This window comes from Arachis ipaensis, chromosome B4 (assembly GCF_059453495.1).
Source record: "Arachis ipaensis isolate K30076 ecotype BB chromosome B4, ASM5945349v1, whole genome shotgun sequence".
NCBI lineage: Eukaryota > Viridiplantae > Streptophyta > Magnoliopsida > Fabales > Fabaceae > Arachis > Arachis ipaensis.
The window spans coordinates 22,151,264-22,169,194 of NC_142439.1; the positions used below are offsets into that span (position 1 = coordinate 22,151,264).

The 17,931-nt window shown below is 35.4% G+C and overlaps 2 protein-coding genes and 1 pseudogene across 2 annotated transcripts; 1 reads left to right on the forward strand and 2 right to left on the reverse strand.

Moving 5' to 3' along the window:
* Positions 1 to 355: 355 nt before the first annotated feature.
* Positions 356 to 2,920, reverse strand: LOC148566895 (uncharacterized; annotated as a pseudogene).
* Positions 2,921 to 4,916: 1,996 nt separating this feature from the next.
* LOC107639111 (S-adenosyl-L-methionine-dependent methyltransferases superfamily protein) lies at positions 4,917 to 8,196 on the reverse strand. Its single transcript, XM_088483413.1, has 9 exons — positions 7,658 to 8,196; positions 7,451 to 7,564; positions 7,272 to 7,340; positions 7,141 to 7,160; positions 6,556 to 6,608; positions 6,409 to 6,439; positions 6,232 to 6,310; positions 5,606 to 5,742; positions 4,917 to 5,179 (listed from the first exon to the last, which is right to left on the reverse strand). The coding sequence occupies exons 1-9, from the start codon at positions 7,824 to 7,826 to the stop codon at positions 5,153 to 5,155; spliced, it is 699 nt and encodes a 232-aa protein (XP_088339539.1). The 5' UTR covers positions 7,827 to 8,196; the 3' UTR covers positions 4,917 to 5,152.
* A 1,016-nt stretch (positions 8,197 to 9,212) lies between these two features.
* DUO3 (Homeodomain-like superfamily protein) lies at positions 9,213 to 17,868 on the forward strand. Its single transcript, XM_016342532.3, has 9 exons — positions 9,213 to 9,487; positions 9,755 to 11,288; positions 11,394 to 11,748; positions 12,354 to 12,438; positions 13,349 to 13,405; positions 14,168 to 14,227; positions 14,311 to 14,532; positions 14,928 to 16,361; positions 16,907 to 17,868. Exons 2-9 carry the CDS (start codon positions 9,863 to 9,865, stop codon positions 17,360 to 17,362), a joined length of 4,095 nt encoding a protein of 1,364 aa, XP_016198018.1. The 5' UTR covers positions 9,213 to 9,487; positions 9,755 to 9,862; the 3' UTR covers positions 17,363 to 17,868.
* The last annotated feature ends 63 nt before the right edge of the window (positions 17,869 to 17,931 follow it).

The window sequence follows — 17,931 nt, forward strand, 5'->3', positions numbered from 1 at the left end:
CCTTGTGTCAAAACAGTCCCCTACACCATTACCAGAAGCATCTGTCTCAATCTCAAAAGGAAACTCAAAGTTAGATAGAGCCAACACAGGCTGTGAAGTAATTGCCAGTTTCAACTGTTGGAATGCACGCAGTAGTGGCTTTTTCATCCCAAAAAAATGCATCCTTCTTGAGTAGGTCCGTAAGAGGAGTAGCAATGGAAGCATACTGCCTAATGAACCTTCTATGGTATCTCGTTAAACCCAGGAAGCCTCTCAACTGCTTGACAGTTGAGGGTTGCAGTTTAGGGTATAGAGACTCTTGCTGCAATATCTTTAGCACCACCTCCAAGTGATGTAAATGAAGACTCATTGAAGGACTGTAAACCAAAATATCATCAAAGAAAATCAGCACAAATTTTCCTAAGTATGACCAAAAGATGTCATTCATGAGGTTCTGAAATGTAGCAGGAGAGGTAGTGAGCCCAAATGGTATCACGAGCCACTCATAAAGACCTTGGTGAGTTATAAAAGCTGTCTTGTAATGATCATCTGGTTTAACAAGAATTTGGTAGTAACCAGAACAGAAGTCCAACTTGGAAAAAGTAGAAGTACCAAACAATTCATCTAGGAGTTCATCCACAGTAGGAATAGGGAAGCTGTCCTTGATTGTGATATTGTTCAAAGCTCGATAGTCCGTGCAAAATCATCATGTACCATCCTTTTTCTTTACAAGAATAATTGGGGAAAAGAAAGGACTCCGGCTTGGTTGAATACATTTGCTTCACCATAACTTCTATTTGGGCCTTTTGGCTGTGAGGGTAACGATACGGACAAACTTTGACAGGCTCCACATCCTTCATAAGTGGAATGCAGTGATCATGAAGGCGATGAGGAGGAAGACCCTTGGGTTCCTCAAAAACCTCCGCATATTGGTGAAATAATGCAGCCATGTCAGGGTTCAGCTCATCTGGCAACTCTAAAGTAGGGGACTCCTCTTCATCCTTAGGCTGAAGCTGTAAAGTAAAAGCTGCCGCTATGGAATCTGTATGGACAAGTCGCCTTATGTGATGGAATTCAGCCTGCGCTATGGCTGTGTTATTTTCACCATGCACTGTGATCAAGCTTCCTTCATGCATAAAACGAATATAACCTGATTCATAATCCACGATATGAGCTCGCAGCATCTTCAACCATGTGTTTCCAACAAGAAGATCGCCACCAGCCACATTCAGTTCTATACATCAGGGACCCGAATTTTGTAGCCCTCTAAGATGACTTCCATGGAAGGAATTTGACCTTCTACCTGCATAATGTCAAAATTCCCCACAATAACCTGAAAGCCTGGTGCTGGTTCAAAGGGAAGATTCAAGAATTTAGCAATCCTGGGCTGAATGAAACAGTAGGAGCTGCCCCCCATCAATTAAAGCTTAAATTTCCAATTCTCCAGTGTGAGCCTTAATACGAAGAGTTGCTGGGCCAGAAGTACCATGCATAACATTATAAGAGAGATGATGATCAACTACTTCGTGGTCTAATTGTTGAAGAAGATCGCCCTCTGACAAAACGAAAGCATCATTAGCTTCTACAACGTGTTCCTCATCTCCTTCCAATTGCATAAACATAAACTGCCTATTGGGGCATTTATGAGCAGCACAATAAAACGCTCATCCCACCAGTAACAAAGACCCTTCTCACACGCCTACTCTGAATTTCTGCAGGGGATAGCCTACGAATTGGACTCTTAGGAGAGGGCAGGTTTGGTTTTGCAGAACGAGTAGGCAATAGGGGGCAGATTACCTTGCAGTAGGGAACCCAAAGCACTATTGGTGAACTGAGGCTGCTGTTGGGGTTTGAAATTTGAGGGACCTGGTGTGTGCCTTGGTGAGGAAGAAAACTTATCCTCGTAGAGCCTGGCTAAACTGACAGCCCGCATCAGTGAAGGAGGGCATTGAGCCTTAACCTCACGTCTAATATCAGATCTTAGACCACTAATGAAGCAGTCACGCAAAGCATCAGCAGGTTCAATAAGAGTTCGATTTGCTAACGCTACAAATTCAGCATAATATTCACTCACAGAACCTTGCTTTGAAGCTTGAAGAGAAGTTCACGGGGACACTCATAGAGAGAAGGGCCAAATTCGATTTCAATCGCCCATTTCAGCTGCGTCCATGAGCGAAATTGTGCTGCTCTCTACGACATTTGGAACCACGGAATAGCTACCCCTGTCATTTGCATAACTGCCAAGCCGATTTGCTCCTCATCAGCTATGTGGAAAAAGTCGAAATATTGATCTACTGAAAAAATCCAGCTCAATGCATCATTCCCATCAAATTTTGGCAAATCGAAGCTCACCCTTCGGGGTTGTAGGGAGGCACGACCATAATTGTCGGCGCTGGAGTTCGATCCATGGGGTGTATCACGGGAGATGGAGTGCTGGCGAGATGTATCGGAAAGAAGTTGCGTGAGGGAGGACTGGATCGCTTCAAATTTTAGATCCGTAATCTCCGCTGCGCGAGCGTTCAGCCTTGTTCTTTTCGGCTACTGCTTCGATCATCTAAGATAAGCGTTTAGGTTCCGCCTCCATCGTCTTCATGCGAGTATTCTCAGCCATGGCCAATGAAAGCACCGAATGTAAGGGTGAAATGTATAAAAGATAAATGAAACAGTAATTCAGTGGTATTTGCCTAGAAGAAGTGGGGATTTGTATTATCGTGTAGAGAAAGTAAGACAAAAATAAGGGGTTATGAGGGAACATGATCAATATAAAAGAACTAAGCAATAACAGATAAAAAATTATTAAGGCAATGAAGGGGAAGATTCAGCCAAGCTATCCATCAAGAACCTCACTGCAAGGGAAGAATAAGAGAATGGGATTCAGAAGAACCGGAAGGGAGAGAAGGCAATACCACTGCAAGGCTACCAGCCTACCACTCATGCCCATGCAATTTCCTACTTGTAGTACGTTCCCTCGCGCTGCGTCTCAACCCTTGAGGATTTGGATCGCATGCCACGTGGCTGTCTCCACTAACCAAGTCTGTTTCCTATAATCCAAAAGTGATTATCCATTCACTTTGTTTTCGGAGGCAGGATATGGAGACATGGACAACACTTGTTTAAAAAGTGTTTGGAAGCAGAGACATGGACAGTAGATATATTGTCTCCGAAACAGATTTTTATACTTTTGTGTCCACTCTTTTACGAAGGACAATAATGGACACTGAATTTGGAAGAGTGGACACGGACAATTTTATAAATTTTGTTTTCTTTTTTTTCTACTATTACTCCTTTTTATTTTTTCTATTGCGTTGTTCAGAGATACTTTTTTCTTCCTGTTCTTCCTCTGTCTCTTTCTTTTCCAGGTACTCTCTCTTTTTTGTAGAATTTTTTATTGGGGGTAGATAATTCTTTTCTTTTTATCGTTTTACTTCAATACCATTTTAACCTTATATTATATTATTTGATTTGTAATAAAAATAATAACAAAAATAATTAATCTTAAAACTTTTGAAAGATAAATATTAGCAAAAGTAAAATTAATCTTTTAAAATGCTAAAAAATAATTTATAAATTGTAATTGATTTTATATAATTTAAAGAAAAATCAGTTTTTTATAAAGAAAAATCAGTTTTTAGATAAAAAAAAATTAGTTTTTTTTTAAATAAAAATAGATTTTTATATGCAAAAACTAATTGTTTTTTCATGTAAAAATGGATTTTTTTTAAAATTAATTTAGCTTATTAACTTAAACAAAATTTTTTATTACTCAAATTCAAATTTATTTTTTTGTTAATCTTAACCATATGTATTCTTACATATTAATAATAAATTTTATTTTAATATAAATACTAATATATTTTTTTATTAAAATTTTTTGCCTCTTCAAATATTTTTTTCAAGTTCCGTCTGTACTCCTACGTACTCTCATTTTTTATTAAATTAATTTGTATTGATGTATAAAATTTGGAATCACAAGACTATTTTAGTCATTTTATATAATATTTTAGTCTTGTCCATGTGTATCCAAACATAATACTAGACATTACATTAGTGTCTTGTCCATTATATTTAAACACAATACACAAAAGATAATTTTTAGTGTCTCCGTCCTATTGTCTCCGTTTCAGTATCATGTTCTGTCCTGTCTCTAAAAACAAACGCAGCCTTGAGGATTTGGATCGCATGCCACGTGGCTGTCCCCACTAAACAAGCCTGTTTCCAATAATCCAAAAGTGATTATCCATTCACTTTGTCACTATACAAAATTTCTCACATTAGTAGATCTAAACTTGCTATTTAAATTTAATTAGACTCAGTTTGGTTAAATAGCTTAATTAAATTTTTTTTAAAATAATAATTTAAATAATAAATATTTATATTAAAAATAATTTATAAATAAATTATTTTGTATTTAATTTTGTAATTTTAAAAATACTTATTTTAAAAAAATATGATAAAAATATTTTTATTATAAGAGAATCATTTTTTTAACTTTTCTATAAATATTTGAATAATTTTTTAAAAAACTACAATTTAATTTTAAAAATTACACCAAATATTAATACTATTCTTTTTTATAAGTTAAAAGCTCAAAAAAATAACTTTTAAAACTTGCCAAATGAATCCTTAATTTGGTTCTTTTACATTTTCTTTTTATTTTTTGCTTAATCAAATATTAAGAGTTGTGAGACGTGAATCATTTTTATGATTCATATATTTACACTAATTGATCCTAAAAGTCTAAAACCTCAAGACTATTTTTTTTTTCCATAATACCTCACAAACTAAAGCTACATTTAAATTTTGCGTCTAATAGCTTGAGAATTGCTAATTTATCCTGAAAACCTCAATGCAGAGATAGCAGCATCACAACAATGTCAAATGCTAGTTATTCTTTTCTTTTAAAAAAAGAAAAAAAAAGTCCCGAAGACTGCATGATGTATAGTTCAATTAATGGACAATTCATGAAATCAATCAAACTAAAATTTAGAAATTATGCTGCTCCTATGGTATCACAGTTTCAGCAGACATGAAGAAAATCATGGTAATATATTGTTGCAAAGAAAAGCATGTTATCTAACATTACAAATTATGGTATCAACTACATTTAAAAGAGTCCTAAAACATGTTTGTCGAGTGATGATAATGCCTTCCTCACTAAACTGCCCATTCATGCTTAGGTGCTTGAGTTTACAGATTTTTCCTGGCAGAAAGAAACATTAAAATTGATTAGTCCAAATGGAACGACGAAAAACACAAGTTAAACTCAATCTCGCTCAGTATGTTTTTCAATCATGGAGATTAAGGTGTGCTTGTTTTATCTCCCCCCGGCCCCCCAAAAATAAAACAAAAACACCCCAACAAAAAAAAGTTGAACATTTATTTGGACAAATTTTCAAAATAGTAATTTGTTTTCAGCTAAGCTGAAACAAAAGCCTTTCATTTCCGAAAAATCATTAAGCTTTCCCAATTATATAAAAGGTCTGAGATGTAAAATATTTTTTTCCCAAAAGCCGAAACAATTAAACAAATGCACCTAATCCTTCAAAAAGAAGTTGTATACAACATTCAATATAGGCCAAACCGCCAAAGAACATAAGAGAGTAACTATGTCAGATCATTTGATTACCTTAATGCAAATATAAATATAATGGACATCGAGATTCCGTCCCAGCGCCTCCTCCACAGAGCTTCCATCATTATTGAGTGGAACAGGTTTGGTTAGCTCCCATATTGGTTCAGATTTCTCTTCCGATGCAAGTTTCTCTGCATATATAGTGACAGCCGTCATTGACACAGGTTTAGTTAATCGTCATTCTCCAAATCTCGATGCACGAGGCTAAAAATACATTTACATACTTAATCAAATAGTAGCAAATTAGCGATTCATTACATAAAATATAAATAGCATGCCTTTTTAAGGGGAAAACATTTGCTACAAGTTACAACATATCAAGAGTAAGAGAGTAAGTATTTCCTCAGTAATTTGCAACGATTGCTTATATGCAGATCAGGTTTAATGCAACTTATAAGTTATTCCCATTGTTGCCTTTTTATTTATCACACTTTTTGGCACTTCCTTGGATTAATGTATCTGGAAGTATCATTCAGGAAACTCTAAATTACCAAAGGTAAATGATAAAACTGTGAAATAGGGAAAACTAGAAGCCTAGGGACACAGATATAGAACAATATTGTGATAGGTTCATATAACAAGGAATAGAAAACGATATGGACATTAGAATTTAAACCAACCTATTACATGGAGTTTTATAGTCCATGAGCATGATTCCCTTAACAATCGTAGGCGATATAGTGGAGCGCCATATGTTACCTGCAATTTTTACAAGGAGTCAATGCCAATGCCAAGACAGATTTCATCTGTTGCAAATCTGACGCAGATTGATATTAACAGAAAGAGGTGGCGTTTACCAGAACATAAACTCCTTTTTCCTTGAGGACCCTATAGTGTGTCATCAACTGCTTCAATAATGGTGAACAGATCAAGAATAAAAAAATACTAAAAATAATGCAAAAGTTGCAAAGAACTATAGACTTTTGTTCATGGTTTCATTATACCTCCACACTTCCCCAAGCATCTTCGTAGCATTTTGTCTTGAATTATTCCCACACTGCAAACAAAAATATGCAAGAAGCATATCATAACTCTAATGCTGCATTTAGTAAGTGTTCTAATTCTAAAAAAAATAGATAGCAAGACACAAAAACAAAAACAAAAAAACAAAAAAGGTTGTATCTCTATCGTTATCCCCAACTTTTAAGGAGGAAGAAAATTTGGCATGTCTTGTTCCAAGAGAGAAACATTTGCCTTTTCTGTATATCTCTTTCTCTAAACAAGTTTGCGTTTCTATATTTGAGATGGCAGATAAACCATCAAAAATATTTGGGAGACAATAAAAAATCAGCTCAAAATTACTTTGTTTTGTATTTTTTAATTATTGTTTATCTTATTTTGTATTTCTTAATTACTGTTAGAATAATTAAATAATATTAAATACAATAAGTGTGTAATTATGAATGTTACATACATAAAAATTATAAATGATGAATTAATTAAGGTAACTTTAGTTATTGTCTACTTAACATTATCACTAGATGAGACCTAACTAACACATGTGCATTTCAATGAGCATCATCACTCACCAAGATAGAGTCAAGAGTCCCTGAACAACCCAAAAAAAAAAAAAAAGCATCAGCAACCTGATTCATTTTCAATTACAATAAAATTGAAAGGAGTCGGAGCATGCAAAAAAAAAAAAAAAGGGTAACATTACCTTTGTCAATAACTGCACCAAAAGACTCTGATTCAAAAGCACTCATGTCTCTCACATCCATTTTCATATCTGCGCAAATTATTAAGAATAATTCACCTGATTATTTATCCAAAATAAAAACCATAACCATAATATATCAAATATCAAAGCAATCAATCATAGCGAGAGAAGGATAATACATTTCAAGTGTGGACGATCCTTGTATTTGTTCTGCATAGCTTCAATCACCACAGAAGATATATCAACGTTAACAACATCACTGTAACCATCATCAACCATGCCTTCACTGAAAGCTGCAAACCAACAACACCTCCAAACAATAATAAAAATGACATTTTGATTGAATCGAAACAAATGAGAGGTATGAGATCTAAAGAAGAACATGCCTGAGTTGCCGCAACCAACAACGAGGGTGGAGTGGTGGCGAGGGACATAGAGGTTGATGATTGGGGCCAAAGTTAGGTATTTTTGGTACCAATCGAAGGGTCCAGGTTCGTTGGAGTAGCGGTTGTCCCAATACCAGGGTTCACCATAGGCTTGTGTGCTTGTCGTCATTAATTTAATTAATTCAAAATAAAAACACTCTCTTACTTTTGATTGATTCCAGAGAAAGAGGAGGAGGAGGAGGAAGAAGAAGAAGAAGAAGAAGAAGAGTGTGTGTTAGTTATGCAGAGATGATTAACGATGATGGAATTGGAAGGAATCGGTTTTTGGTCGAAATGGAAGAAGGGGACAATTGAATAGTGAATAGATGATGAAAGAGGAAAGAAGCATCTCAATAACATGACGTGTCCTGAGACAAAAGAGGACAATGCTATTGCTACCATTAATACATTGTGCATGATTGCAAAGCATTGGATCGGGGTTGGGGACCTAATTCATTCAAATATATTGCTAATTAATTGTTTTGGCCTAAAGTGGGTTCAAAAATTTGTATTTGGGTAGAACATTTAAATTATTGTAGGAAAAATTGAGTAATTAATTTATAAGAAACTTTTAGTTTACAATTTATATTTTATTAGGTAAATGGGGTTTTATTGTTATTTTAAAAAGATACGAAAATTTCTAAAATATTTTAAAAGAATTAGCTATTAATTTAGTATTTAAAATATTCATAATTTTTGAAAAATTATTCTATAAATAATTTAAAAATATGACAAAAATAATCAGTTTATCCACTTGATCCAAAATTTTGAGTAATATTTGAATTAATATTTAAAAATACATAAAAATTTTAAAATAAAATTTAATTTTTAGATTTTTTTTTTCAAAAAATTTGATCATTCACAATGAAATTAAAAAAAAATAAGTTAATATAAAATTATCAAATTTTATAAATAAAAAGATCTTATTTTTTAATAATATTTATAAAAATTTACATTAAAATCTGTATCTAAATTTTTTTAATATATATTTAATATTTAATTTATTTGGTTGTATTTTTTATTTTTTTGGACTTATTTATCATTATTATTTATTGTGTTATTTTTGTCAATAATATAAATTTTTAATATTATTTTAATAATTTATTATTATATTAGGAATAAAATTTTAAAAGTTTTGTAAAAAGAAAAATTTTAATTAAATCACGAATATTATATTGATGGATCAAATTAAGTAAATAAAATTTTAAATCACATGAGTACTGAGTAGACATAACCCATTATTAAAATAAATCATTTTAAATGAACTTTTTTATCTTATTCAGTAAAAATAGTTTTAAGAAATAAAAATATTATTTATATAAAAAAATTAAAATTAATTATCAAAATTAATCATAATATATTTTTATATAACTATGGTAAAAACTCAAGTGAAGTTACTTCACGTAAAATTAATACTTAAGAATCGTTAAATAAAAATTTAATCAAATTATTTAACAGCTCTCGGTTATTAATTTCACATCACCGCTGCACGGTTTCACCTTCAAATGTTTCCTGTAGCAGGGTTGTAAAAGAAAATATACCCGAAACAAACAAGTGTGCTTAATGCGAAAAGAAAGAAAAGAAGGGGTTTCACGATTTTAAAAAAAGAGGGCTTGGATTTCTGGTTCCGAAAGAACTGCACTACTTGGTTTCCTTCTTCGTTGTCGTTTTGTCTCTAACCCCCTTTCACTCTCATTTTTCTTCTTCTTTCGGCGGGTGCGTCTCATTCCCTCTATTTTGATATGCAGCACACTTGAGATCACCGAAACCACTCGACTGCTGTAGACGAAGGTGTGTATTAAAATTTTGACTCTGATTTAAATTCCATAGTTTAAGTACAATTGAATCATCATGTGATTTCAATTCCTTGTCTTATGTTGATTCCAAATTAGGGAACTCGTTTATGGAATTGAATTCCTGGGGTTTCCAAACGCCCTGTAGTATTTGAACGGGGAGCAACTTGAATTGCAATGTTAATCTTATATGTGATTTGTTGGGAGATGAAAGATGGTTACTTTTTGAGCTTCGTTATTTACCACTGCTTTCTGCTTTCTTCAGGTTCTCTAGTGATTTCAACTTTCCTGTTTTGGATACTGTCTCATAGACATACTTCTGAATGCCTTTGAGGTTATCAACAATAAACTTTAGTGGTATTGCTTGTATAAAATGCTTTCCTGCTCGAGCGTGCAGTCCACGAAATCTGACTCTGGCAATAACCAGAGTGCAAGCAATTTGAAACCTCAAGAGGAGGATAAAGAAGAGGAGGAAGACATGGAGGAAGAAGACGAAGATGTGGATTTTAATCCTTTTCTAAAGGAAACCCCTTCACAAGAAGCATCTTCGAGTTTGAGCTCTGAGGTTGATGCTTTGGATGATAATGTTGTCACTAGTGAGCAATCTGTGGGCACAAAGTCGAAATCAAAGCTAACCACTAAAATGGAGCAAGTTTGTGCTGCTGTTGATTCTGAGCATGCTGAGGGCATTCTTTTGCAGTCATCAGCTTTGATCTCTCAATCTGAGATGAATCAAGGGAAGCACAATAACTTGATGTGTGCAACTGATTGCAACGATCCTACAATAGGAGAACTAAGTAACATTGCAAAATCCTTGACTCCAATAATAGATATAGATAGCGAGGATGCTATCTGTATGCGCACCCGAGCCCGTTATTCACTTGCAAGTTTCACTCTTGACGAGCTTGAGACGTTTCTTCAAGAGACTGATGATGACGATGACCTTCAAAATGCTAATGATGAAGAAGAGTATAAAAAATTCCTTGCAGCTGTGTTACAAGGTGGAGATGCCGATGCTCTTTCGTCTCATGAAAATGAAAATCTTGATGATGAAGATGAGGATAACGATGCAGACTTTGAGATAGAGCTTGAAGAATTACTGGAGAGTGATGTTGATGAGAATGCATCAGTGAATGCTGGAAAAGAGCAAGATGGAGCTGGACGACGACCAGAGACTAGGCAAAATAAGCGTCAGAAGGTCTCTACCCAATGTGAGAAGAAAACATTGGGACGGGGCAAGAGGCCCCTGCGCCCAATTTTGCCGAATTGCTTGAATGCACCTCTGGCTTCTGGGAAAGGTTTGATGCCCGAGGCTACTTCAAGTTTTCATGCTTGTGCTCCAGGAAGTGGTCTTGTGAATGGGTTCACTACCCAGCAGATTGGTCAGTTGCATTGTTTGATCCATGAGCATGTACAACTTCTTATTCAGGTATTTTCTCTGTCAGTTCTTGAGCCTTCCCAAAAACAGATTGCTTCTCAGGTTCAAGGGTTGCTTTCTGAGATGCTTCACAAGCGAGATGAAGCTTTATCTGTGAGAAGGACGCCATATCCTAGTATTTGCTTTACCCCGTCTTATGCCTGCACTTCGGTGACCAATGGAATCTCCAAACATCTGCAATGCCCGAGCAACATAGAATCTGCTTCTACACAAGAAGGACAGAGTTTATGCTTTCCTCAATCCAATCAAAGGTATTCTGAGGGTTCCTTATGGGTCCCTTGTGTTAGAGGCCCCGTACAATCTATTTTGGATGTTTCTCCACTTAGTTTGGTAGGAAGATATGTCGAAGACATTGATTCTGGTAAGCCCGATTGAAGATTCAAGTTTGCTTCATCTTTTTCCGTTTTATGCTAGCTCATACTTGACTTTTACGTACTCAGGCATTGGTTTGAAATTCCTTTTACAGCTGCCCAAGAATTTCGAAAGAGATACATTGAATCTGGTTGTGATTCACATGTTGCGAAGGAGCCTCTCTTTCCTTTTTCTTCACCATCTGCTGAAGCTAACAGTGCAGTTTCAAGTGGCACCACGAATGGAGCAGTTAATACAATCTCACCTTCACCTGGACAACAGCAACCTAAGAAAACTTTGGCTGCCATGCTTGTTGAAAGTACTAAGAAGCAGTCAATTGCTTTGGTACCAAAGGAAGTTGCAAAGTTAGCTCAAAGATTTGTTCCCTTGCTCAATCCATCACTATTCCCACATAAGCCACCCCCAGCAGCTGTTGTAAATAGGGTACTTTTTACTGATTCAGAGGATGAGTAAGTCCAATGCTTCCTCTTTCTGCAAACCAGCTTTATCACTCTTGAATGGAACTTTTTGTTTTGTTCTGTTCAGTTTTGCAAGTGTTTGTATGTGTTGATTAGTATTGTGGATGTATAGTCTTAAGCTATACCTTTTCCTTTCACCTATAACCTACCTAGAGACATATGCTAAACCTTGTCATGTTTGCCGATGTCGCTTTTTTTCTGATGTTGTCTCTATGTGGACACGTTATTGTTCCCTTTTACTATTTCTAGACGATAATATTTTCTTCTATCATTAAATTCATTTCTTTCAATGTATAATTTAGCTTCTGAACAGGTGGTAATCTACTCGGTTCTCAGTGTGATTAGAAATGGATTGATGATATTCTCTGTTTGACTATATATCTCTCTTTTTAAGTTGTTTCATTTCTTGGAGATTAAAACCTTTGGTTGATTATTTACTCATTTCTACAGTAGCTTTACAGAATGGTTCCATCTTCCTTTGATACTGGACTTTGATTGTCTTCTTTTTTCTTTTTTTCAATATAAATTTAGTACATTTATTCTCACTGTTTATGATGAGCTTATGGATTGTACATCTCCTTTTGATTTTGTTGCAGACTACTAGCCTTAGGGATAATGGAGTACAATACAGATTGGAAAGCAATTCAACAACGTTTTCTTCCCTGCAAGTCTAAACATCAGGTGATTGCCATTGGAGGATGGGTTTTTCAACGAAGTGTTTATGGTGTGCAATTTGATTGTTGGAGGGGAAGTTTGTGTCTTCATTTTGTTTTCTCTATCATGTTCATGTTTCGTGATTAAACAGTGGACATAGCATCTTTGGTGGTTCATATATATATATTAAATTCTTATTGTTTTCTTCCTGAAGCTAATTTCTGCAAATTGAGTATTCTCTTGTTGAATAAAAGAAAGAAACCAATATGCATGAATCTCAGTTGTCATTTTCGTAATGAGTTATAACTTAATGGATTGCAATAGAAGTTATGGTTAAATTTATTTAACCTAATTGTGACCAGCTTGATTGGAGATCCTCTAAACAAAAGTGGGTAAGGCAGGGCAGGCTTACATCTGCTTATGAATTGTCATTTTATGGCTTTGTACCTTAGATGCATAAATGCATTATGGGCTAAACATTATGCCAGTGTTTGGGTTCCTTATAGATATGCATATGATTTTCCTAATGAATAAAAATTAAAGAGAAAAGTAATTGAAGTACTCCTTGGCAGTTTGCTGCTGATTTTAACCAGTGTTTTTTGCGGATGGGATAATATTATTTGCTAGTAAACACAATGAGGCTATGTTTATAGTTTCAGATAAGTTGGTTTGAGATGGCTATAGTACTCACTGATCAGGCGATGTACAATTATACATTCTTAGATGGGAAAGTAATATCTTTGATATACTTCTATTTCCCTCATAATATTGTGATGTTGTGTTGAAACTTCAGACCTAAGGGTCATCATGTCAACACTTCCTTTTACTTGTCTTTTAAATGTAATACTCTGCTGAACTGTTCAGCAATTTCATTATACTGATCATGTTTGGTTCCCTATCCAATATTCTAATGTGATACCAAATGGTTGGGTTACAGATTTTTGTTAGGCAGAAAAATCGCTGTTCTTCGAAAGCCCCAGAGAATCCAATAAAGGTAAATCTATATATGTAATTTTATATGATAAACTTTCACTGATGTTCCCTTTGTTATTGAATAAAATTTAGAAATAAAAGTATACGAGGCATAGTGATGATATTGAATTGTCAATATTTTATTATTTTTGTCCTCCATGTTCTTAAGGCCTGGAATTGTGTCAATTCCCTGTGCTTGTTGAATTGTAAAAACTATCAGAGGAGGATGTTGAGGTTTTAGGACAAACAAAATATAAACACACGAGGAGGAGAATCTTTTGTAGTAGTGGTATATATAATATCTGCATGAAGCAGAAATGGATTTGGTATCACCAAGTTAATTTAAAACCAACTTAGTGTATAAGTGGAAGGATTTTTCCCCCTTTTGATCTGCTTATATACTTAGTTAAAACTTTCTCTATTTTAAGTCTAAACTAAAAGGTAATTTAAGATTTGAATCACATAGGCATCTCTTCCCTGGGATTTTGCTTGATAATCCTTGTTGGAAGGGGTGAAACTCAAAATTCATATACAAGAAGTTAGCTTTGAAAGACTGTCGAATAAAGGTGTTGTTTATAAAACAAGAATGCTGAGGAAACAAGTATATCCCTTAAAGAAATAAGACAGTATCACGGATTAAAAGGCATTTGTTCTAGCTGGATTGAATCATGTACAATATATAGTAGTTTTGTATTTTTATGCATGTATGGAACGAGACTCAGACTATAGTAGTTTAATCAATTTTTCTTTTTAACTCTTTTAAACTGTTGCTTCTTTACAACAGGCAGTTCGAAGAATGAAGACCTCTCCTTTGACCACGGAGGAGATAGCACGCATTCAAGAGGTAACTTGTTCTACTGTATCTTCCGATATGGAAATTCTGATTGTTGCATTACGACCGGCTGATGTATGACCACAAATATGCAGGGACTTAAGTATTATAAATTTGATTGGATGTTGGTGTGGCAATTTATAGTTCCACACAGAGATCCATCATTGCTTCCTCGCCAGTGGCGTATTGCTCTTGGAACTCAAAAGTCATACAAGGTAGATGCATCAAAAAGGGAGAAGCGAAGATTGTATGAATCAAAAAGAAGAAAATTGAAAGCTGCTGCTGCGGAAAGTTGGCAAGCCGTATCTGATAAAGAGGTTAGTCTTAGTTTAGAAGCCTCTTTTGGCATTTCATCTCTGGTCTGGTCTTTGTTCTTCGTAGTCAAATTTCATGTCGCATTTTGGTAGTTGCCTTCATGGCTTATGACCAGTAAACAGGTCTTAATTTACCTTTATGATCTTGACTGATGTAAATACCATATACATATGTGCCAAAAGAATATAACAAACCATGAATCATTAGCAATTGATGTTGCTCTGCTTGCAAATGGACCACTGTATATCCATTTCCTAGTCGTGTGACATTTGTGAAAATTGTCTCTACAGTCTAACACTGCATGGTTTGTTAATATGCCCATGCCTTAGTTTGAGCTCCTAACTTATCAAGGGGTTTTGGATTAAATTTGATAGCCTTTATTTGGAATTTGTTGCAGGATTGTGATGCTGAAATTGCTGGTTCAGAGAATTGCATGGATTATTCAGATGTTCCTTATGTGCATCAGGCATTTTTGGCAGATTGGAGGCCAGATACATCTCTTACTTATTCTGAACGCTTTTCCTCTACATCTGGAGAAGGAACTCAAGATCATAATAGTAATCGGCCTGCATTTCCATCTACATCAAACCTTCATCAGTTTATTCACCCTCCATCTGATTTAAGAAATGGAATACAAGGTGCTTCCAGTACAATTAAACCTAAAATCCCAGGTTTGGATGTGACATCTAGCTCCACTTACTATTGTCGACCTTATCGGTCTCGGAAGGTAAATCACACTCACTTAGTGAAATTAGCACCAGACTTGCCTCCTGTAAATCTTCCTCCATCTGTTCGTGTAGTTTCTCAGACTGCTTTTAAAGGGTTCCAGTGTGGAACACCTAAGATTTACCCTCCTGAGGGTGGTGGTGTCACTGCTGGTAGAAAAGATAGTTCTGTATCTCAAATTCCTCATGGTGAGAAATTTAATAACATTCATCAAGCTAAAGGTGCAAGACCTGTGCTAAAGGACAATGCCACAAGTTCTCAGCCAGAAAGATCTGGAACTGTGGAAGGGAGATCTATTGTGGTAGAAAATGGCACTTGTACTGATCTCCAGATGCATCCACTATTGTTCCAAGTAGCTGAAGATGTCAATGTGCCTTATTATCCATTGAACCCTAGTTCTGGAACTTCTGGTTCCTTCAACTTCTTCTCGGGTAGTCAACCACAACTAAATCTTTGCCTTTTCCATAGTTCACAGCAGCGGAGCCAAGTTGATTATCCTAATAAGGCCACAAAGTCAAAGGATTCCACTTTAAGGTCAGGCAGCATTGATTTTCATCCACTTCTGCAGAAATCTAATGATACACAATCACCAACCAATTTTGATGCTTGCCAGCCTGAGTCACTGGGTAATAGTGATGAGCCAGCTATAGTCAATAGATCTTCTGGTCCTAATGACAAATCCAGTGAACTTGACTTGGAGATGCACCTAAGTTCTGTATCTGGAAGGGGGAAATCAGTGAAAAGTAGACAGCAAAATTTACATGATCCATTAGGGTCTAAAATCACTCTAGCAGTTGGCGGAACAACGACACCTCAAGAGAATAGTTTTCTACAAGGTCAGCAGGGTGATAAAAATCCTTCTGCTGGCAGTTGTGAGCTTGCATCAAGTGATCTTCCTTTGGTTGTTCCTAATGATAACATCACCAGATACGATGTAGATGATATTGGTGATCATTCTCATCTTGGCATAGTGATGGAGCAGGAAGAGCTAAGTGACTCTGAGGAGGATATTGAAGAACATGTAGAGTTTGAATGTGAGGAGATGGCTGATTCTGAAGGAGAGGATGGTTCTGGATTTGAACAAGCTCCTGAGGTTCAAAATAAGGTAATTTAGTCCATCTACCATCTTTTCAGTTTAACTTGTAGTTTCTAATGGTTTATGTGTGATGCCATAATTCTATTTCTAGACTGCTATATCTTGTCTTTCAGTCTTTCTAAGTTTGGCTGCAATTTTTCTGCCTTTTTTTGTCTCTCTTCTTACTCCGATGACAACTAAATGTATTGGTCAATTAATTAATCGACAAAAGACTCAGCATTATTCTTTTAATTACATTACAAATGGTTAAATTATAAATAAATAGATCATTTATTTGTTACACGTGCAATCTTCTCTCCCTCCTTGACCAAAATTCTTTTGTTTTGACTGGCATGTCCTACTTTGTTCATGCCCATTTGATGGATAATGATCCAACCTTATTATTCTGGTTAACTAGAACCCGTGTACCATGTTTTTATTTATTTTTAAAATTATCACGCCAATATTCAACAATAGTTTGTTTTCTTCGATGATGTGAATTCATGTTCTCAAGAAAATTTTGAAATCTTCATTTCCGCCCATGATAACAATTTATTTATTCTCCTTTTTGATAGGAGGTCCCTACATCAGAAGAAAATGTTGCCGAGCATACAGCTTGTATAGAAAACCCACGTGATCTTCAGGCAGGTTCTGATGCTCAAGTTGATGATAGTCTCCTCAATGATGCAAGTACTTTAAACATGGCTTTCGCCAGAGAGGGATATGATGGAAAAAGTAATTCTTCATGGTTAAGTTTAGATTCATCCTCATCAGATAATCCTATGCTCTCAAAGACGAATACTGAAAGTGGTGCAATTGGTGAATCTCCTGCTTCTGAAAACTTGGCAATTGGTAAAGCAATAACAGAAGAGAGAAATACCATAGACATGCTACAACAGCCAGCTGTAGGTCCTCTTGTGTCTGCCATGCCTCGTAAACCCAGAAAGCGTTCTGGCAAATCAAACACAAATTTCGATACAGGATTTCCTGATGAAATACCAAGCCTTTCCGGTAACAATAAAGATGGTTGAATATAGTGTTCTGGCAAATCACTTACAAGTTACAAATAGCAGGATTGGCTGCTTAATGTGCAAGCTGTGACGAAAATCATAATGCTGGCCGAAGATGTGCCGTATGAACCGACCAATTTTGTTTTCATTGTTCATAATGGCAGCATCGGCATATAAATAGTAGTTGCAAATGCGGGATGGCAGCAGTTACAGTGCTCAAGTGCTAGAGGGTAAGGAAATAGGCGGTCTTTTAATGAGAGGCTCCTTCATAGTTTCTAGGAATTCCATCATGCTTTGAGGCTATAGATTTGTATATTTATTTGAGGGTTCAAGTGGTATCAAAATCCTTTGTAAATAAATATGCGACGAGATATCCCGGGGAAAAAAAATTGATCTTGACTTGTTCATCATGTACAAAATTTTTTCTAGTGCAGGCATAACAGTCTCCTGATTCATGCTAGAATTGATGTGATTGTATAGAATATTGTTCACCAATTGTGATCTGCCAAAAGTTAATGCCCTCAAAAGTGCCTAAAACTCATCCATGAACTGCATTATTTGATCCCCCCTAATCCTGTCTCCCTTTCTCT